Here is a 22,391-nt window from a genome sequence, read left to right on the forward strand (position 1 = left end):
CCTAAGAAAACATTGTTACTATTCAGAGAATGTTTTGCCTGTGTTCTCTCCTGGGAGTTTTATGGTGCCATGTTTTATATTTAAGTCTTTAAGTAATTTTGAATGTATTTTTGGGTATGGTGTGAGGGAATGTTGTAATTTCATTGATTTAAATACGGCTGTCAAGTTTCCCTAACACAACTTGCTGAGACTGTCTTTTCTCTATTGTATATTCATTATATTTTCAGTCATATGTGTGTTCCCTTCGGTAGCTCAGCTGGTAGAGCGGAGGACTGTAGATGCCTGTCTGTGGCCATCCTTAGGTCGCTGGTTCGATTCCGGCTCGAAGGACAAAGGTTTTATATTTATCAATGGAACAGAATAGATAGCCCAGAAATAAACCCACATACCTCTAGTCAATTAATCTTTGACAAAGGAGACAAGAATGTACAATGGAGCCACAACTTTAAATACTGCATTTTTGAATTTCCATGCATGATTAGTCTTATGACTCTTTGTGTCTGCAACCCAGCATTATTTACTTTGAGAACTGTGCCATTTTTCAGTGTTCTGATTCCATGGGTTTTCTGCCAAACCCATTAATTTGGAGGTTGCATGCTTACTAATTTTTCTATTTTAGGAAGGTAGCTCCATAATTTCCTCATCCCCCAGTGATATTTATGTGGGGTGTTCTCTTGGATTATATTTCTTAGCTCCTATTCTCTTCTTTGTACTTTACAAATTAATCACTCAACCTGGGAAATAAGGAATCCAGGTATTTGTAGTGTCCTTTCAGAATTTTTTGTCAGTTGCTATGTGATTTATTATAGATTTTGGCGTTCATCTCTTCTTGGTCCACAATTGTCTTTGTTGGGCCAGGAAAGACATTTTGTGTTTGGCTCCTTAGCCATTTTGTGTTAATGATAAGTTTGTTTGTATTTGATATAGTATACATTTTGTAACACTTTCTGTAGGGCATGTAAAGGCAAGTTTATATGCATGTTTTTCATACAAGCTATCAAAGATACTCTGACTCCATATATAGCCATTTAGTGCTCAGTACAAATATATAATTATTAAATAGCATGCATTCTTATATCTTAGAACTATGCTATTTATCTATAGTAACTAAAAAAGTCCTTATATGTATTTTCAGAGATATCTGAAAATGTTCTTAGTATTTTGGTCAAATGACATTTCCTAACTATATGTAATAATGAAATGAAATTTTATTATTGCCTATATGGGAAGGTAAAAAATATGTCTTGTATAAGTGTGATACATAATATAATAATTAGTCATCATTTGGTTTTACTTAGTGTATAGTAGCAGAGAAGGCGATGGCACCCCACTCCTGTACTCTTGCCTGGAAAATCCCATGGATGGAGGAGCCTGGTAGGTTGCAGTCCATAGGGTCGCTAAGAGTCGGACATGACTGAGCAACTTCCTTTTCACTTTTCACTTTCCACTTTCATGCATTGGAGAAGAAAATAGCAACCCAGTCCAGTATTCTTGCCTGGAGAATCCTAGGGATGCGGGAGCCTGGTGGGCTGCCATCTATGGGGTCGCACAGAGTCGGACATGACTGAAGTGACTTAGCAGCAGCAGCAGTGTATAGTAGACAAAATGAGGCCTAGGTCTTAGGCTTGACTTTTTAAATCAAAGATGTATGCATTTTCATTTGCTTTTTCCAAAAAAGACTAATGTTTTGATCAAAAATACACAAACTTCAATCCTTTTAAAATATTTTTAGGCTATAAAGAATAAATTCAGTGATTATAATATATATAGATTCAAGGAAATCAATTTTCTCTTCAACATTGTATTCACATAGTAATTGCAGAACCAGAGGGTGTGGTTACCTTTAACTTAGGATAGTCTATGTTTGTGAAGTTTTAATTTCATTTTTTACAATTTCCTTACAAGTTGTATAAATAAGTGCATATATATTTCCCTACATACTTCTTGAGTTAAGAAACAGAATTTAAAGTATTCCATTTATGCTGTGTCTAGGATACTAATCAGTGAGTTGAGAAAATCTCAGTTCATTCATTAATTGGTGATTTTTAAAACCTGAATTGATTGATTGACTATATTAGATCATTAACTTAATATATCAAAATATTTTGTATTAAATATTATCATACATAGAATTTGCTCTAAAATCATTCAATTTGAAATAGCAGTGTGTAAAAAATAAAAGTTTCCCATGAACTGATAGTTTTTGAGTCTGAATGATGATTATGTGAAGGTTTATTTACTGTTCTCTGCACTTTTGCAAGTGTGTGAAATTTTTCTTGATGAAATATATTAAAAGACATCAAGTAATAAGATAGCTGTGACTGCAAATTACCAAAATATTTGTTGTTTACCACCTGAGAAGTATAGGTTTACGAAAGCTGGCCATCATAAACATACACTCAGGGCAAATTATGAATCTATTCACGTTCAGCACTAGAGTTGTGGACAGCTACTCTGAATGTAGTTTATAGCTTAGATACAGAATCTTGTAAGTTTATGCATTTAATATGCAGGTCAGGAAGCAACAGTTAGAACTGGACATGGAACAACAGACTGGTTCCAAATGGGAAAAGGAGTACATCAAGGCTGTATATTGTCACCCTGCTTATTTAACTTATATGCAGAGTACATCATGAGAAACGCTGGACTGGAAGAAGCACAAGCTGGAATCAAGATTGCTGGGAGAAATATCAATAACCTCAGATATGCAGATGACACCACCCTTATGGCAGAAAGTGAAGAGGAACTCAAAAGCCTCTTGATGAAAGTTAAAGAGGAGAGTGAAAAAGTTGGCTTAAAGCTCAACATTTAGAAAATGAAGATCATGGCATCTGGTCCCATCACTTCGTGGGAAATAGATGGGGAAACAGTGGAAATCATGTCAGACTTTATTTTTGGGGGCTCCAAAATCACTACAGATGGTGACTGCAGCCATGAAATTAAAAGACGCTTACTCCTTGGAAGGAAAGTTATGACCAACCTACATAGCATGTTCAAAAGCAGAGACATCACATTGCCTACAAAGGTCCATCTAGTCAAGGCTATGGTTTTTCTTGTGGTCATGTATGGATGTGAGAGTTGGACTGTGAAGAAAGCTGAGTGCTGAAGAATTGATGCTTTTGAAGTGTGGTGTTGGAGAAGACTCTTGAGAGTCCCTTGGACTGCAAGGAGATCCAACCAGTCCATCCTAAAGGACATTAGCCCTGGGTGTTCTTTGGAAGGAATGATGGTAAAGCTGAAACTCCAGTACTTTGGCCACCTCATGCGAAGAGTTGACTCATTGGAAAAGACCTTGATGCTGGGAGGGATTGGGGGCAGGAGGAGAAGGGGATGACAGAGGATGAGATGGCTGGATGGCATCACTGACTCGAAGGACGTGAGTTTGAGTGAACGCCGGGAGATTGTGATGAACAGGGAGGCCTGGTGTGCTGCAATTCATGAGGTCGCAAAGAGTTGGACACGACTGAGAGACTGACCTGAACTGAACTAACTGAAGACAAATACCGGATTTAGCCAAAGGTGTAGTCTTAAATGATGCTAGAATGGTAGTCAGGAAAATGAATAAAAGCACAAATAGTCATTGAGTCTAATTCTTTGTTTTTCTGTGCTGAGCATTTTTCAGAGCTCCTAGAAAAGCCAGATACTTGTCCTGCCTGTGTCTCACACTGTGTCCAAATTTCTGACACTATCTCCCATTGCTGATCTGTGGTTCTAGGGCTAAGGCTAGACTGAGAGCTCATTATCTGACTTTTCTTCTCAGAATTTCTTCCTCTAAGGTGTTACTGGTGTCCCACAGCATTACCTTTGCCTGTCAGACAGCCCTAGATATAGATGATTGCCTTTAGGGTTTGCAAGAGACTGAAAAGAAATGCAAATTGAGTGAGTTATTCTGCAGCAGGGATTATCATTTTTTCTGCGTACCTTGGGAACTATTCGAGAATGGCAGGATAGAAAGGTTTTGCAGGGCATACATGTGCATGAACACTCATGAGCTTGTGCATGCAGGCATAAAAATTGCTTTATTGCATCAATCTGTTCATGCCATAAAATGTAAGTGAAAATTTTACTGATGAAGAGTACATATCAAAGTTGTCAATGTCATTAATCATTTGCAAAGGTCTACTAGACTAGTACTCTTAGAGCTCCAAATAAATTAAGTTGGGCTGTGTCCTTCTACTTATTGGTGGGAAATAAAAATAGTCCCTGACATCTAGGATTTCTGGTAGTATCAGCCATGCCTTGGTGTTCACCTGTTAAACATAAACACACTCATAGAACATTGACACTGGACAAGGCCACCCCAAGACCTTGAGCAACTGCAACAAATAAGAACATGAACCCTCTGTAAGCATGTCTGAAAACAGATAAAACATTAGTAGTGCATATGTCACAAAAATGATCTGATATACCCTACTCTAATGAGTGACTCTTGCTTCTTTATTTCTTATAGCTCTAGCCTTAGTCTAGTATCTCCTCTTTATAGATAGGATTTATGAAGATACTCATTGAATTACTCCCTACACCTCTTCCTGACAGAATCCAAATCAAAGCAAAGCCCAACTTCCTTAAATCTTTCCCAAATCTCCAAATATAAGAGAAAGTCCTATAATATGTACTTTCTAACACCCTCTTACTTATATGGCCCAGGGTTCCCATGATGTGGATTCTTCCTTACTACAAAAAGCTATAAATCCAACTTGTATAATTTCAGGTATGTTCTTGGCAATCATTGGCTACAGGATAAACTATTATTAAGGGGTTACAATGGGAACCTTATAATTGGTGAAGCAAGCATGGTTCTTCTGTCCAACCATCATTTGTCATTAGCTTTTAAAATTGTGACAAAATATACATAACATAAAATTTATCATCTTAATTATTTTTAAGTGTAAAATTCAGTGGCATTAAGTGCTTTCACATCATTGTGCAACTGCTACCATTATCCATCCATCCAAGTTTTTAATGATCCTAAACTGAAGCTCTGTATCAGTTAAACAGTCCTCATTCTCCACTCTTCCAGCCCTTCATAGCACTGTTCTACTTTCTGTCTCTATGACTTTGATTATTTCAGGTGCTTTACATAAGTGAAATCATAGAATATTTGCCCTTTTATGTCTGGCTAGGTTCATTTAGTATAGTGTCTTCAGAGTTCATCTGTGTTGTAGCAGGTATCAGAAGTTCCTTCCTTTTACAGGCTGGGGACTTCCCTGATAGTCCAGTGGCTCAGAATCTGCCTGCCAATACAGGAGACATGGGTTTGATCCCTGATCCATAAGATCCCACATGCCTTGAGTCACTAAGTCCATGCTCTACAACTATAGAAGCCTAGAGCCTATGAGCTGAAACAAGAGAAGCCACTATAATGAGGAGCCTGGGCACCACAATGAAGAGAAGTCCTTGCTTTCTGCAACTGGAGAAAGCCTTCACACAGCAGTGAAGATGCAAGGCAGCCAAAAATATATAAATTAAAAATAAAGGCTGAATAATATTTCATTATATGATTATACTACATTATATTTATCCATTCATCTGTAGATGGATATTTGAATTGTTTCAACTTTTTACAATTGTGTATAATGTTCCTATGAACACTGGTATAATTATGGTCATATATATATATGTGTGTATATATATATTTTAGTAATAAAAAGTAGAATAGTTTCAGGATATTTTTCCGACTCTACATGTAAACCTAGCATTCTCCCTCTTCCTTCCCAGGCTAACCTCCACCCTCAGCAATTTGCATGCTCTGGGAAATCAAACATTTTGAGTGATGACCCCTGGAAATCTAGAAGTGTACATCATGTTGTTTTCAAGTGTGACCACTGACTTAACCAAGATAGAGATAAGGATGGAAAGAATTAGATAAAAAGAGTTTAGAGAGGCAAAACAATTTTTATTTCAAAATATATTTCAAAACTAAATTATGATGGAAGATGGCAGATGAATAAGATGGGGAGATTGCTTTCCTCCCCACAAATACATCAAAAATTCATTTGAATATGGGACAATTCCTACAGAACAACTTCTGAACAACAGCAGAAGACCCTAAACTTCCAAAAAGGCAAGACAATCTCCTTAGAATGAGGCAGGGCAAAAGATAAAGACATAGAAAGAGACAAAGGATTTCAGGATGGGGACTTGTTCCCCAAAGGAGAGAGTTGTGAAAGAGGCAAATTTTCTGTGTATTCATAAACCCCCTTATGGGTGGGGATGGGGAGAACTTTGGAACCTCAGAGTTAAGTGAAACAGTGGGGGCTCAAGGGCAAAACAGAAAATGCATCACAGAAATTGCTGCCGAACAGTACTTCTCAGCAGAGAAGTGGCTTGCGAGTCTCAACCTGCTGCAGAGGCTGGGGGTGGGGTGCTGAGGCTCAGGTACAGGTGTCAGATCCCAGGGAGAATTTTGGGGTTAGCTGCTGTGAGGATACTCTGTGCGGGCTGCTTTGATGCAGTGGAGGGAGTCCAAAGAAAAGACTGAGTGTCTCAGAGTGGCAAGAAGTCATTGTCGCCAGGATACTAATGCCACACTTGCAGACAGTGGCTGAGTGCCCACCGGCAGCCACCAAAACCCAAAATCAAAACTGGTCAGAGCACCAGTTGCAAAATTAGATGTAACTGCCACTTCTAAAGCCAGGAAAATGCCTGAGGCAGAAGACAAAAAGCCGCTGATGCAATCCTGACCCCAGAGGTGGCAGATACCACCAAGCTGTGAGCAGGCACAGGTTACTGCCCACACCTTCCTGGGAGCTTAAACAGCTAGATTCTTACTAGGGTCCCACAGCCCGAGGCCAGTTCCTCTGGGAGAGCACAGGACCTGCCTCAGATTGTCACAGCATCCAGCAGTTCTCTATTGCTGCAGGTACTCCCAATTGTGCCACAGGTACATCCCAATTGTAGCTGCCATATTCTCCCTTTTCCCCAGCTCAAGTGAAGAAGTAAAGCTTAGTAAGTCTTGGCCTTAGCCCCCTTGTGTCAGGGTGGGGAACAGACTGTGGACTTTAGGGGCAACTGTGAATTTTAGGAGCAAGTACAAGCTGGAATAAGGCCAGATCTGAGACTGAGCTGACCCCAGCCTGCCTACAACAGGTCCGGAGACCTTCCTAGAAATATTGGAGGATGTTGGTGTGAATCGTGCTGGTGTTCTGGACTGTTGAGTATTGCCTTCACCAAGAGTCTTGGGGTTTTGTCTTCTGTGCTGCGTGGTTTGTGAGGTCTTGGAGCTACAGTAGAGGTCAGGCATTAACGCCTGAGGTGGGAGACCTGAGCTCAAGACTGATCCACCAGAGAACCCCTGACTCCAGGGAACATTAATAGATGAGATCCCTTCCACAGGCCTTCATCTCAACTCTAAAACCTAGCCCCACCCAAAGGCCAGCAAGTTCCAGTGCTGGATGCCCCATGCCAATTCTTCAGCAAAACAGGGACACAACCTTGCACATTAGCAGACAGGCTGCCCAAAGCCATACCAAACCCATAGACACCGCAAAACACATTACTGGACATGGCACTGTCCTTCAGAGAGATACAATCCGGCTCCAGTCACCAGAACACAGGCACAAGTATCCCCAACCAGGAAACCTTCACAAAGCACTGGTCCATCCCCACCCATGGAGGGCAGAGTCCACAATTAAGAGGAACTACGACCTTCCAGCCTACAGAAAGGAGACTTCAAATACAGTAAACTGAACAAAATGAAAAGACAGAAACATGCAGTAGATGAAGGGACATGGTAAAAACCCAGCAGACCAAACAAATGAAGAGGAAATAGGCATTCTCCTGAAAAAGAATTCATAGTAGTGATATTAAAGATGATCCAAAATCTTGAAAATAAAATGGAGACATGGATAAATAGACTGGAAGCATGGGTTGAGAAGATGCAAGAAATGTTTAACAAGGATCTAAAGGATTAAAGGATAAACAATCAATAATGAACAACATAATGTCTGAGATTAGAAATATACTGGAGAGAACCAACAGTAGAGTAACTGAGACAGAACAGGTAAAGGAGTTGGAAGATAAAATGGTAGAAATAACTGAAGCAGAACATAATAAAGAAAAAAGAATAAAAAGTAATGAGAATTGTCTCAGAGACCTCTGGGACAACATTAAGTGTAACCACATTGACTCATAGTGATCCCAGAAGAAGGCAAAAGGAAAGAGCATGAGAAAATATTTGAGGAGACTATAGCAAAAAAATACCTAAAATGGGAAAGGAAATAGTGACCCAGATCCAGGAAGCCCAGAGAGTTTCATACAAGATAAACCCAAGGAGAAGCACACCAAAACAAGTTTGATATTAATCAAACTAACAAAAATTAAACACAAAGAATAAATATTAAAAAGCAGCAAGGAAAAAGTAACAAATAACATACTAGGGGGTCCCCATAAGGCTAATAGCTGATCTTCAACAGAAACTCTGTATGACAGAAGGGAATGAAAGGATACACTTAAAAGTGATGAAACAGGAAGATTTACAACCAAGACTACTCTACCCAGCAAGGATCTCTTTCAGATTTGAATGGGAAATCAAAAATTTACAGATAGGAAAATTTAAGAGAATTCAGCACCACCAAACCAGCTCTACAAAAAATACTAAAGGAGCTTCTCTAGACAAGGAACACAAAAAGGAAAGACATACAAAACAAATCCTGAAGAATAAAATAAATCATAACAAGATCATACATATTGATAACTACCTTAAATGCAAATGAGTTAAGTGCTCCAACCAAAAGACAGAGATTGGCTGAATGGATACAACAGTAAGCACCCTATATATGCTGTCTATAAGAGATCCACATCAAAACTAGGGACATATACATACTGAAAGTGAGGGGCTAGAAAAAGATATTCCATGTTAATGGAAATCAAAAGAAAGCAAGAGTTGCAGCACTCATATCAGATAAAATAGATTTCAAACTAAAGATGGTTACAAGAGACAAAGAAAGACACTACATAATAAATAAGGAATTAATCCAAGAAGAAGATATAACAATTATAAATATATATGCAACCAACTTAGGAGCATCTCAGTACGTAAGCCAAATGCTAACAATTATTAAAGGGTAAAGCAACAGTAACACAATAACAGTGAGGGACTTTAATACCCTACTCACATCAATGGACAGATCATCCAAAGAGAAAATTAATAAGGAAACACAACCTTTAAGTGATACACTGGACAAGTTAGACCTGCTGCTGCTAAGTCACTTCAGTCGTGTCCAACTCTGTGCGACCCCATAGACGGCAGCCCACCAGACTCCCCCGTCCCTGGGATTCTCCAGGCAAGAACACTGGAGTGGGTTGCCATTTCCTTCTCCAATGCATGAAAGTGAAAAGTGAAAGTGAAGTCACTCAGTCATGTCTGACTCTTCGCGACCCCATGGACTGCAGCCCACCAGGCTCATCCGTCCATGAGATTTTCTAGGCAAGAGTACTGGAGTGGGGTGCCTTCGCCTTCTCCAAACTTAGACCTAATTGAGATCTACAGGCATTTCATCCAAAAACAATAGCTTTCACTTTTTTTTTGCAAATGGAATATTCTCCAGGAGAGATTACATCCTGGGCCACAAATCAAGCCTTGGTAAAATTTTTAAAAGTGAATAATTCAAGCATCTTTTCTGACCACAATGCTGTAAGGTTAGATATCAACTATAGGGAAAAAAACTATTAGAAAACACAGACACTTGGAGGCTAGACAATACACTTCTGAATAACCAGCAGATCACTGAAGAAATCAAAAAGGAAATAAAAATATTCCTCGAAACAAATAACAATGAAAACTTGACAATTCAAAACCTATGGGATGCAGTAAAAACAGTGTTAAGAGGGAGGTTTCTAGCAATATAAGCCTACTTCAAGAAACAAGAGAGCCATCAAATAATCTAATCTTACACCTAAAGCAAGTAGAAAAGAACAAAAATCCCCCCAAAGTAGAAAGAAAGAAATCATAAAGATCATAGCAGAAATAAATGGAAAGAAATGAAGGAGACAATAGCAAAGATCAATAAAACTAAAAGCTGGTTCTTTGAGAAGATAAACAAAATTGACAAACTGTAAACCAGACTCATTAAAAAAAAAAACTCAAATGAATAAAATTAGAAATGAAAAAAGAGAAGTTACAACAGATAACACAGAATACAAAGGGTTATAAAAGACTGCTATGAGCAACTATATGCCAATAAAATGGACACCATGGAAGAAAAGAACAAATTCTTAGAAAAGTATAACCTTTCAATACTGAACTAGGAAGAAATAGAAATTATGAACAGACCAATCACAAGCATGGAAATCAAAACTGTAATAAAAAATCTTCCAACAAACAAAAGCCCAGGGCCAGATGGCTTCACAGGCAAATTCTGCCAGAAGTTTACAGAAGAACTAACATCTATGCTGCTCAGCTCTTCCAAATAATTTCAGAAGAAGATAACTCCCAAACCCATTCAGGGTAAGGCCACCATCACCCTGATACCAAAACCAGACAAAGATACCACACACACACAAAATTTACAGGCAAATCAGTGATGAACATAGATGCAAAAATCCTCAACAAAATTCTAGCAAACAGAATCTAACAGCACATTAAAAAAGATCATACATAATGATCAAGTATGCTTTTCCCAGGGATAGAAGGATTCTTCAATATATGCAAGTCAATCAGTGTGGTACACTATATTAGCAAATTGAAAGATAAAAAACATATGATCATCTCAATAGATGCAGAGAAAGCCTTTGACAAAATTCAATGCCCTTTTATGATAAAAACTCTCCAGAAAGTAGGCATTGAAGGAACATATCTCAGCATAATAAAGGCCATATATGACAAACCTACAATAAACATTATCCTCAGTGATGAAAAACTGGAAGCATTTCCTCTAAAATCAGGAACAAGACAAGGGTGCACCCTCTTGCTACTATTATTCAACATAGTTTTGGAAGTCCTAGCCACAGAAATCAGAGAAGCAAAGGAAATAAAAGGAATCCAGATTGGAAAAGAAGAAGTAAAACTCTCACTGTTTGCAGATGAAATGATTCTCTATATAGAAAACCCTAAAGATGTCATCATAATATTACTAAAGGTAATCAATGAATATAGTAAAGTTGCAGGATATAAAATTAATAAACAGAAATCCTTTGCATTCCTATGCACTAACAATGAAAAATCAGAAAGAGAAATTAAGGAAACAATCCCATTCACCATTGCAACAAAAAGAATAAAATACTTAGGAATAAATTTACCTAAAGAGACAAAAAGACCTATATGCAGAAAACTATGACACTGATGAAAGATATCAAAATGACACAAACAGATGGAGAGATATATCATGTTCTTGGACTGGAAGAATCAATATAGTGAAAATGACTATACTACCCAAAACTATCGATCTACAGATTCAGTGCAATCCCTATCAAACTACCAATGGTATTTTTCACAGGACTAGAACAAATAATTTCACAATTTGTATGAAAACATAAAAGACCCCAAATAACCAAAGCAGTCTTGAGGAAGAAGAATGGAGCTTGAGAAATCAAACTTCCTAACTTCAAACTGTACTACAAAGCTACAGTCATCAAGACGTCATGGTACTGGCACAAAAACAAATATAGACCAATGGAACAATGTAGAAAACCTGGCGATAAGTCCATCCATGCACCTACTGGCTCCTTATTTTTGAAAAAGGAGGCAGAAATATACATTGGAGAAAAGACAGTCTCTTCATTAAGTAGTGCCAGGAAACCCAGTCAGTTACATGTTAAAGAAGGATATTAGAACATTTCTTAACACCATGCTGCTGCTGCTGCTAAGTTGCTTCAGTCGTGTCTGACTCTGTGCGACCCTATAGACGGCAGCCCACCAGGCTCCCCCATCCCTGGGATTCTCCAGGCAAGAAGACCGGAGTGGGTTGCCATTTCCTTCCACAATAATAAACACATAATATATTAAAGACCTAAACATAAGGCCAGAAACTACAAAATTTTTAGAGGAAAACATAGGCAGAACACTCTCTAACACAAATTACAACAAGATCCTCTATGACCCACTTGCTAGAGTAGTGGAAATAAAAACAAAAATAAACAAATGAGGCCTAATTAAACTACAAAGCTTTTGCACAGTAAAGGAAACTATAAACAAGGCAAAAAGACAACCCTCAGAATAGGAGAAAATAATAGCAAATGAAACAACCGACAAGGGATTAATTTCCAAAACATACCAGCAGCTAATGCTGCTCAATTCAAGAAAAACAATATCAAAAAAAGAAAGATAGAAAGAAAGAAAAACAATCAACCCAATCACAAAGTGGGCAGAAGACCTAAACAGACATTTCTCCAAAGAAGACATATAGATGGATAATAAGCACATGAAAAGATGCTCAGCATTGTGCATTATTCAGATCAGATCAGATCAGTCGCTCAGTAGTGTCCGACTCTTTGTGACCCCATGAATCACAGGATGCCAGGCCTCCCTGTCCATCACCAACTCCTGGAGTTCACTCAGACTCATGTCCATCGAGTCAGTGATGCCATCCAGCCATCTCATCCTCTGTCGTCCCCTTCTCCTTTTGCCCCCAATCCAGAGAAATGCAAATCAAAACTAGGATGAGCTATCATCTCACACCTGTCTGAATTGGCCATCATCAAAATGCCTACATGTAGTAAATGCTGGAGAGTGTGTGGAGAAAAAGAAACCTTTTTGCACTATTTATGGGAATGAAAATTGATACAACCACCATGGAGAACAGTATGGAGATTCCTTTAAAAAAAAAACTAGGAATAGAACTATCATATAACTCAGCAATCCCACTACTGGGCATATACCCTGAGGAAACCATAATTGAAAAAGACACATGTACCCCAATGTTCATTGCAGCACTGTTTATAATAGTTAGAACATGGAAGCAACCTAGATGTCCATTGACAGATGAATGGATAAGTTAGTTGTGGTATATATATATAATGGAATGTTGCTGCTGCTGCTGCTGCTAAGTTGCTTCAGTCGTGTCCAACTCTGTGTGACCCCATAGACGGCAGCCCACTAGGCTCCCCCATCCCTGGGATTCTCCAGGCAAGAACACTGGAGTGGGTTGCCATTTCCTTCTCCAATGCATGAAAGTGAAAAGTGTAAGTGAAGTCTCTCAGCTGTGTCCGACTCTTAGTGACCCCATGGACTGCAGCCTACCAGGCTCCTCCGTCCAAGGGATTTTCCAGGCAAGAGTATTGGAGTGGGTTGCACATTATTCAACTATAAAAAGGAATGCATTTGAGTCAATTCTAATGAGGGGGATGAATGTAGGGCCTATTATACAGAGTGAAGTAAATCAGAAAGAGAAAAAAAATTGTATATTAACACACACACACATATATATATATATGGAATCTAGAAAGATAGTACTGATGATCCTATTTGAAAGGCAACAAAGGGCATGCAAACATAAAGAGCAGACTTTTTGACACAGTGGGGGAAGGAGAGGGTGGGATGTTTTGGGAGAATAGCACTGAAACATATACATTACTGTATGTAAAATAGATAGCCTTTGGAAGTTTTCTGTATGATGCAGAGAACCCAAATTTGGTGCTCTGTGACAACCTAGAGGAGTAGGATGGGGAAGGAGGCTGGAGAGGGGTTCAAGAGGGAGGGGACTTATGTATATCTATGGCCGATTCATATTGATGTATGGCAGAAACCAACACAATATTGTAATTATCCTCTCAGTAAAAATAAAAATGAAAAAGAAAAGATTTAATGAGATCCTCCATCATAAAATTGTCCCGGCATTTTGACAGCATCCAATTTATAAGAAATTCCTGCTTCCTTAGACCTTACCCCTAGATCTCTCAATTAGATCCTGAATCTTTTATTAAGTCCTTTCTAGCATCTTATTATTGAGACACTCTGCCATTTCCTTTTCCTGCTCTCTTGTGTTCTTCCTCTAGGCAACTTTAATAAATTCCACTTGTTCAAAACAAAAATCAACTAAGTCATAAGTTGTTTGCTACATTGTGAAGTACAGAAAAACGGATGCTAGAGGAGGGCTTTTGACATTGAGGCCAGAGATCCAGACAAGTTATTTATTTATTCAGTCATTAAGCTATCATTTGCCCCTTTCTGCCTGGAACATAAACTCAGTGAGTTCTGTCTTCTCTCTCTAAGACAGAGCACTTAATAGACACTCAATAAATATTTATGAAATAAGTAAGTGAATGATTATAATGAGTCCTTATTGTGTCTTAGGCGCTGTGAGAGGCATCACAGGGTATCAAATATCACTATTCTCTCCACATAATGCTTGAAGGTGAGCTAGGGAATTAGAACCACACTCCAAGATCGCTATAAACAAACTGTAATGGGTGTGCAGGAAAAGGAGAAGTTACTTCTACTTACAAGTAATGACAGGATTTCCGAAGATGAATTAGAATGGAAAGGATTTTTTCAGGTGAAAACATGGAAGTGTATTCCATGTGGAGTTAATAGCATGAGCTAGGGCATGGTGGTTGCAAGAAGCATAAACTATATTTTATGGAGCTTCCATTCTGTTCAATACACTTTAGATTCTTCACTTAATTTAAGTTTCATAACACCTTCCATTTCCCGCCTCCAGGAGGGAATAATCATTATCCATGCTCAATTAAGGAAACATAAACACATAGTAAGTAAATAGGGAAACCTGAATTTGAATCCAGGCTTTCAGATCCCAAATACCAGATAGTATTTAGTGAGCATTAATCAGCTTATTTTGGACTGGCATACAAGATGTAGATATAGGGGAAGAGAATGGGGTACAACTGAAAACTCTAAAGGGTTAAAATGAAGCAAAAGTTATCACTCTTTTTTCTATTTTGAATTTAAGTGTAAAAAGTATTTTTATATACTTTAAATACAGCTAAGTTCTGCTGAAATATCTGGGTATTTCATGATGTAGAGAATGATCAAGAAGCATTGATTATTAGTAGTTTTTACAAAGATTCTTTATTCCCCTTTTGTATGTGTTTTCTTTAACTGTAACTATAAATACATATTTCTGAACACCATGTTTTTTAATGATTTGACTGAGTTGTTTCAAACAGAGCCCCTCTTTTTAAACATTATTCATCTGAAAAGTGTTCTAAAATTTTCTGATCTATAAGAATTCTTGTTTTGAGGAACATAATTCAACATAAAACTATATATCTCCAACAACTGAGAAATATGAACTAATGAAATAAATACATAGTAAGAGCTATGTATTTTTAAGGGTAGAGGAGGATATGAAATAAAAATAAAATGTTCCAAATGAGTAGCATGTTTATAAACTGCATAGTGTGGTTTTGATGGACAGCTGAGGATTACATAAATAAGTTTTAATAGGGTCAAGAAACCACAGCAATGTCATTCTCCTCTTTCCATTTATGCTTAAAAATGCTTAAGGTTGGCTACTCTCAACACCACAATTAAAAATGATCAGCATTTTTTCATCTCTGTTGTAATGGTAAAAATGTTGATCCATACCTTGAATACTCTGGATAGAGTTTAAAAAAAAAAAACAAACTAAACATTTTCGTTCTTCCTTTTGCTATTACCAGCAACTATATGCACGAGAAATAATCATAAAAGAAGTAGAATGGTGGAATAATAGAGACAAAAGAGAAGATCAGTACAATTTCTAGTTTAGTTTGTCACCGGGTGTGATGGTTAATTTCATGTGTCAACTTGGCTAGGCTATGACCCTCACTAGTTTTGTCAAACACTAGTCTAGATGTTGCTGCAAAGGTATTTGTGGATGGAATTATTTGCATGTGCAATTATTTGACTTTGAAAAAAGGAACTTACTTTTTATAATGTGGGTGGGCCTCATCTAATCAGTTGAAGGTAGTAAGAGCAGACAGGTTTCCCAAAGACTTTTGTTTCAAGGCTGAAACACAGAAATTCTACCTGGGCTCCCAGCCTGCTGACCTGCCTTTCAGATTTTCCAGCTCTCACAATTATATGAGTCAAGTGCTTAAAATAAATCTTTCTATACATCCTTATGTTAGTCGGCCAGTTAAGGCCAACTCTTTGTGACCCCATGGACTGTAGACCTCCAGGCTCCCCTGTCCATGGAATTCTCCAGGCAAGAATACTGGAGTGGGTTGCCACTCCCTTCCCAGGGGATCTTCCTGACCCAGGGATTGAACCTGGGTCTCCTGCATTGCAGGCAGATTCTTTACCATCTGAGCTATACATCTGTATCTACATTTATATCCATATTTCTGTGTCTCTTGGAAACCCTGACTAATACAGTAGGCAAACTAGAGAACAGAGAAATTATATGATATTCCTAATATCATTTAGTAAATAATGACAGAGGTATAACAGAGAGATGGGGAAACTGGGTCATAAAATTGCCTAAAATACTGACTGTAAGTCTGGGAAAGAAATTCATAAGCTATCCACTTACATCACTGTTTTTTCTAGTGGATTGCATGCAGTGAAATGTGAAGTTTCATGGAAAACCAATACATTAGAAAAAATCTGAAGTTTGAAGCAGATAAAATAGAGGAGGGATTGCTTATTTGCTTTACAAAAGATAAAGTGTACCTTTTATAAATTTATTTTTTAATTGGAGGAAAATTGCTTTACAGTGTTGTGTTAGTTTCTGCCATACAACAATGCAAATCAGCCATAATTTTACATATATCACCTCCCTCCCCTCCCCCACCCCACCCCTCTGCGTCATCTCAGAGCCCCAGGCTGGACTTCCTGTGTTATATAGCAACTTCTCACCAGCTATCTATTTTACCATTCTTGAGAGAGGCAACTTTTCTCAACATTTAAGGTGGTTTCATGTTTTGTTTTGTTTTGTTTTGTTTTTTTTAATGCCAGGTTTCTTTGTCCATGGGTTTCTCAAGAATACTGGAGTGGGTTGCCATTCCCTTCACCAGGGAATCTTCACGACCCAGAGATCAAATCTGGGTCTCCTGCATTGCAGACAGATTCTTCACCATCTGTGCCACCAGGGAAACTTTAATAAACATAGATCACACATTTTACATGATGCTTTGCTGATAACAAAGCTCTTTCATAGGTACTCTTTTCTGGAAGCTTCACTGCAAATCTCTGAGTTACTGTCATCAGTTTATGATGGAGACAAGCAAGGCTGACAGAAACCAGGGGACTTGCCTAAATGACTCAGAGCAGCTGATTCCCAGATCTGAGCTCACCTCCTTGTCTGGCATGATGCCTACGGAGCACCAGCATTAACCCGAAGGGTGATGTTTGTAGGTCTCTTGACCAGGAGTTCCACAGTGAGCTGAATTCTTACACTAATCAAAAGGATATGTGAGTTCTACTGCGCTAACAGGAACATTAAGATTTACTTTGGAAGAAAAAAATCCCAATATATCTTTCTCATTCTTAAAGATATCCCTATCATATCCTTTTTCAACTGTGAATTGATTCTAAGGCAGAATAGAAAATCTGATTTTTTTTTCTTTTTAATGCTATCTAGTTTACTGAAACTGTTTATTCCCATGTTTTATAGCTCTTTCTCCTACCTGGGTTTTCATTTTCCCAACTTAACAGCATGTACTTTAAGAAAAGGACTTTGCATCACTGGATCAAAGAACAGAGACATCTGTATTACATCTACATTTACTGGGCTGCTAAGACCCCGCACATTTTCAGTCTATTGCTTATCATACCTACCCAGGCCACCCCTGGATTCATCACATTTGTAAGATTTGATTTCTCTCCTGTTTCACATCTGAGAGCAGGTGGACCAAGACACTTCTTTGGAGGCTCGACAAGTGATTTCTCTTGAGAGAGGTGCCTCTCTCTAATCTGCCAAGGAATGAAAATTCAGACAATCACATAGATCATTTTGAATGGTGCCAAATAAATTCCACCAAACGCAGTAGTATTGCCAGTAGGCAATAATTACAACATGTCACTGGGAAATGTGGTGATTTTCTTCTAACATCAGGCTTTAGTCTTATCCTCAGTGTCACAAAAATGACAGAGAGAGGACATAAACAGTTTTCTCCATAGATATAGCACGCATTTCTCATATTCAGGGAAATGGGGGTGAAGTGCTTCTTTACCTTGAAATGACTGGAACAGGATGCCAGGGATTGAATAGGTACCACCTAGAACTTAACTGATCTTTTCTGACAGCACACTTGTCAACTACTCCAAAAATTAAGCAAAGTGGTGAAGAAAGACCACCATTTTGTTGTCAGCAAGGCTCTCGGCCCCGGCTGAGGAAAGAAATAACCTGTTGTAGCTTACGAAAGGAAAAGCTCTTCAGTAAGAATGGAAAGTCCTGAAAGCAAGTATGAGAGTCTGCTCGGGGGAGGTGATAGCATCCCAAAGTCTTCTAGGATTTTAGCTTCAACCAGAAGATTGTCTTTCAAACATAAGCAAGACCAGGAAGTCACATTAAAGGGCCGAACAAGATCATGGGCAAAACAGCTGTGTGAACCAAGTTTAAAAAAAAAAAACATAATAAATAATACGAAGCCAAGGAATGCTGTAGAAATGGCGAGAAAAGACAGAGACGCATAGGAGGGATAAGACGGGAGGAGGGAGTCGGGGAGGGAGCGGAGAGAGGAGAAAGCTGAGCGCGGACGTCAGGAACAAAAGCTCCAGCGGAGTCTGGAGGAGGCACTAAGGGAGCATGGGGTGTTTTGAATAATTATTAAAATTAGCATGTGTCTGCGCCATCCTGTGGGTGTGGCGCACAGCGGAGTGTAAACTCTAGCCGGGCTGGGAGCAAACACTGGATTAGCGGCAGCAGCCTGCCAGCCTGCCAGCCTACCCGAGGAGTGTGAGGACCAGCGCGCGGCACACCGACCGCACGATGGCCTCGTCTCAAGGGAAGAACGAGCTGAAATTCGCCGACTGGATGGCAACTCTGCCGGAGAGCATCCACAGCATACCCCTCACCAATTTAGCCATCCCAGGTAGGCGCTCAGAGGCTGCCGCCGGGGCGCTCGGCGTCCGCTCCACCTGCCCCGCCCTGCTTTATCTGCCACTAAGTGGTAACTTGCCAAGATGCCCATTGGAGGCAAACTCGTATCCACGGGTGGGTCTCGGGCCAGGCGAGCGCGTGCCCGGGCGCCTCCGGCCTCCCAGCGCTTTCCCAGACCTCTGGGGATCGTGGCGCGGGGAGTCAAGGTGACTGCTTTTCCATGGGTTTTTGAAGCAGGTTGTGTTGAGAGGGCTGGGGCAGGGGAAAGGCTTGGCTCTACGATGGCCCCTCGTACCCCAGCGCCCCGCCTCCACAGTTTTCCCCCGGAAACGGGTCTGGGGACGATTTCTGGGGCTGTGGGATGATGGTGGTCGGCGAGCGCGAGCCGCTGTCCTAAGGGCTCGGCTCTAGCCCGTGGACCTCCGACTCCATCTCTGTCACGGAATCAAGAGAATTTGGTGGATTTCTCGGTTAGAAGCTACCCGAGTCATTAATATTCGTCCCTAGTCTCCTTTAAAGAGACAAAGCGCTTCCCGAAGAGTGATGAAAGTTCAGGGACCGCCGGCGGCTTGATCGGTGCCCTTGACCTGGAGCTGAAGGGGGGAGAGGAATGTAGGGAGCCGTTTCCTGATCTGCGTGGACCTAGAGGGCCTGGCCGGGTGGTCACCATCTGGACTCTGGTCCAAGGGCAGTGAGCAGCGTCCAGCGCGCGGGTCAGGAAAACAAACCCTCGTGGACCGTGCATTTGTTGCTCGGGACAGAAGCCGGGCAGGGGAACCTGCGTGAACTGCGGCGGAGGGGTGGGCTTCACCGGCAAATCTTAGGAAAAAGGTGATTGCGCTGGTGTCCAGAGCCTCGGCAAAGCGAGGAAGAGACTGGAGGGGTCAGACGCTTCAACATGAAGCGCGCGACTTGGACCAGAGGACTGGTCAGGTTTCTGGGGGGCGGGAGCGCAGCAGACCCTAGTTCGGATGTGCAGGGGCAGGGTGGTTTCAGGACGGTATACCACGGTGACAGCTGGGTTCATAGCTACACTTCGTTGACTTTTCGCTTGGGCTGAGAGTGCAGATTATCTCCCTGACCCTCCTGACCCTTCCAGGATTCGGCTAGAGGGCAAAATACCGACAGGTAGTTCATCCCTTACCTTGAGCTATGCCTGGTTATCAAGTTCAACCTTCTGGTCTACCTTCTCTAGCTCTTACCCATCCGGCGCCCTCTCTCAGCCACTGGGGGAAATCATGCTTTAAAAATTGTTTTTTCTTTTTTTTTTTTAAGGGGAAGATGGGTTTTCTTGAAAATCTCTAACCAGTAGCACTGGAATTGATCAGTAACTGAAATCAATAGTCTTTAGTCAAATGGATATTTGGCGATTATGACAGACACAGGCTCTGAGTGCCAGCCCTGGAAGGGAAGAGTTTGTCCCCTCTTGCCCTTCTTCAGGAGGGAATTTCCCAAGAGCCCAGGTGTCTCTAAGGAAGAGAACAAGCCAGCTTCTCCGCTCTGCATTTACCCTCCTCCCGGGTGAGCCTAGGGATTGCTCTTTTGAAGGAGACAGTAGAAACTACAGAACTTTGTTGGCCAAATTCCACTCTCACTTCCACAGGCATTGCTATCCCCTTTTCTTCCTTTTTATTTGGTCTTTAGACGGGTACTTTCACATGGTCTCACCTGAGCATTTATGGAGGCCTAAAAGGTAAGAAGGGCAAGGAGTCTGATGCCAGCTTCCTGACAGGTGACTCTCCAGAGACACAGGGAGGTTAAAAGCTCAAGCTCACATTGCAAGTTCTGAGGGATGGCATGATATCATGTCTGAATCTAACATACATTTTTATAATACTTCACTTTTCAAAGCCCTAACATATAACCCAGATAACAGAATCCTTCCCCAAACCTTGTGAAGCAAGTGATGCTGATAAGTATTAACTCCATTTCACAGATATGAAAGTTGCATTTCAGTGAAGGGAAATGACCTGCTATCAGTTCAGTGATATGATCTTTAAATATAGTCCTTAGAAAAAGTATCTAGGAATTTTGGAGGGAAATGCTTTGCGGTTTGGATCTGGGTGATTCAGCAGCAACAAGTACTAATCAGGCTGAAAGGACAAGGAAATAAGGCATTGGCAGGAGTGAGAGGAATTTTCTTTTCTTTCCACAGGACAAGGTGGAAACCTGTGTTCAGAGGCTTCGATATTCTGATAGTTCTACAGTAGAGACACAATGATAATAGCACTCAACATAGTGGGAATTTCCACTGCTTGCCTAACTCCTCTTAGTTTTATATTCAAAGTGGATCCCCTGCAAAGCTTTCTATTCTCATCCACAATAATTCTGAGATAAAAACCTTATTTCGCCCATCTCCATCCCTCAGTTCCCCCATGATTTTGTAATGTAGGTTTGGCAGATCTACACATGTAAATACAGGTTTAAAAATGGGTTTGGTACCTTACTGTATTACTCAAACTGTGAGAATTTTTGGAGGAAAAAAAAAGATGTTCAAACTTCTATAGTCAGGGAAGACTAATTGGAGACTATTAACGCTAATGGAATAATTGCCTTAAAATCATGCTAATAGCTTCCTGGCTGCTACATGTTTACTTGGCCAGTTGCTACAGCTTGAATTAAGTAATTATCTCCACCATTTAAAACCACTTCTGATGTACCACACAAGGATTTCTGTAGAAGGGAAGGGCTGCTCAGTCATCCTCTAAGCTTCAGGTTTTCTTAGGTGGAGCAACTGGAGGGTGAAGAGCTGTCTAATTATGAAGCCATCCTCTTGAGTCAGCTGACCTGCATTACCCAGAGCTAGTGCAAAGAACCGTCTGCAGGTGTGTGATATTCCCCCAGGTGTGCAGTTCTGGCATCTTTAAACTGTTTCTCAAGATGTCTGCACATTGAATACTTTCATAACCGAATTTCTGTGTCTGTTTTGCATTTAAATGGCATCATGATTTGGTATTGACTGGCCTAAAGAATTCAGTTAGTAATCGATATTAGTAATTTTACTTTGATTTTATTTTTCAGAGGAATGGTACTGTCAGAACGCCCTGACAGTTACTCAGATTTCAGTCTCATTTGTCTTTTCTTCCTATCTCTGATGACACCAAGCTGAGTTTTCATTCATACATGCTTCTGTAACAGTATTCTGGCATTTTGGATTATGAATGATGCATACTCTTACCATAAACAAGTTAGAGAGGGTAAACAGGGATGGAAGCTGGGAGACAAAGTGTCAAGTTCAGGTGAAGGTGAGTCTGATAAATTTCTGGTATCTTCAAAGCCGAGTTTTAACTTTTGTAATCACGGTGCTGCCAGAACCATTGTAAAAAGATCCATCATGGGAGCAAGCAAGCTGTTGCTTAATCTGGGTAAGTTGTTGCTGATCTGGATCTATGACAAGGAGTCATTCTGTCTGAAATCTAAAAAATCAGGAAGGGTTTTTATTTTCATGGGAAGGGTCTGTTATGCATT

The 22,391-nt window shown here is 40.1% G+C and overlaps 1 protein-coding gene, 1 long non-coding RNA gene and 1 other non-coding gene across 3 annotated transcripts in view; all 3 read left to right on the forward strand.

Moving 5' to 3' along the window:
* Positions 1–241: 241 nt before the first annotated feature.
* TRNAY-GUA lies at positions 242–330 on the forward strand. Its single transcript is given in 2 exon segments — positions 242–278; positions 295–330. It is a non-coding gene; the product is annotated as a tRNA-Tyr (tRNA).
* A 17,946-nt stretch (positions 331–18,276) lies between these two features.
* The window catches only part of PLCXD3 (phosphatidylinositol specific phospholipase C X domain containing 3), a 201,781-nt gene continuing 197,666 nt past the window's right edge, over positions 18,277–22,391 (forward strand). The window contains exon 1 of the mRNA XM_006076396.4: positions 18,277–18,915. Coding sequence (XP_006076458.1) covers positions 18,813–18,915 — 103 coding nt within the window. The 5' untranslated portion in view covers positions 18,277–18,812. The remainder of the gene's footprint in view (positions 18,916–22,391) is intronic.
* The window catches only part of LOC123330513, a 33,181-nt gene continuing 29,735 nt past the window's right edge, over positions 18,946–22,391 (forward strand). Inside the window, exon 1 of the long non-coding RNA XR_006546475.1 lies at positions 18,946–21,748. This is a non-coding gene — a long non-coding RNA (uncharacterized LOC123330513). The remainder of the gene's footprint in view (positions 21,749–22,391) is intronic.

Source organism: Bubalus bubalis, chromosome 19 (genome assembly GCF_019923935.1).
Source record: "Bubalus bubalis isolate 160015118507 breed Murrah chromosome 19, NDDB_SH_1, whole genome shotgun sequence".
Taxonomy (NCBI): Eukaryota; Metazoa; Chordata; class Mammalia; order Artiodactyla; family Bovidae; genus Bubalus; species Bubalus bubalis.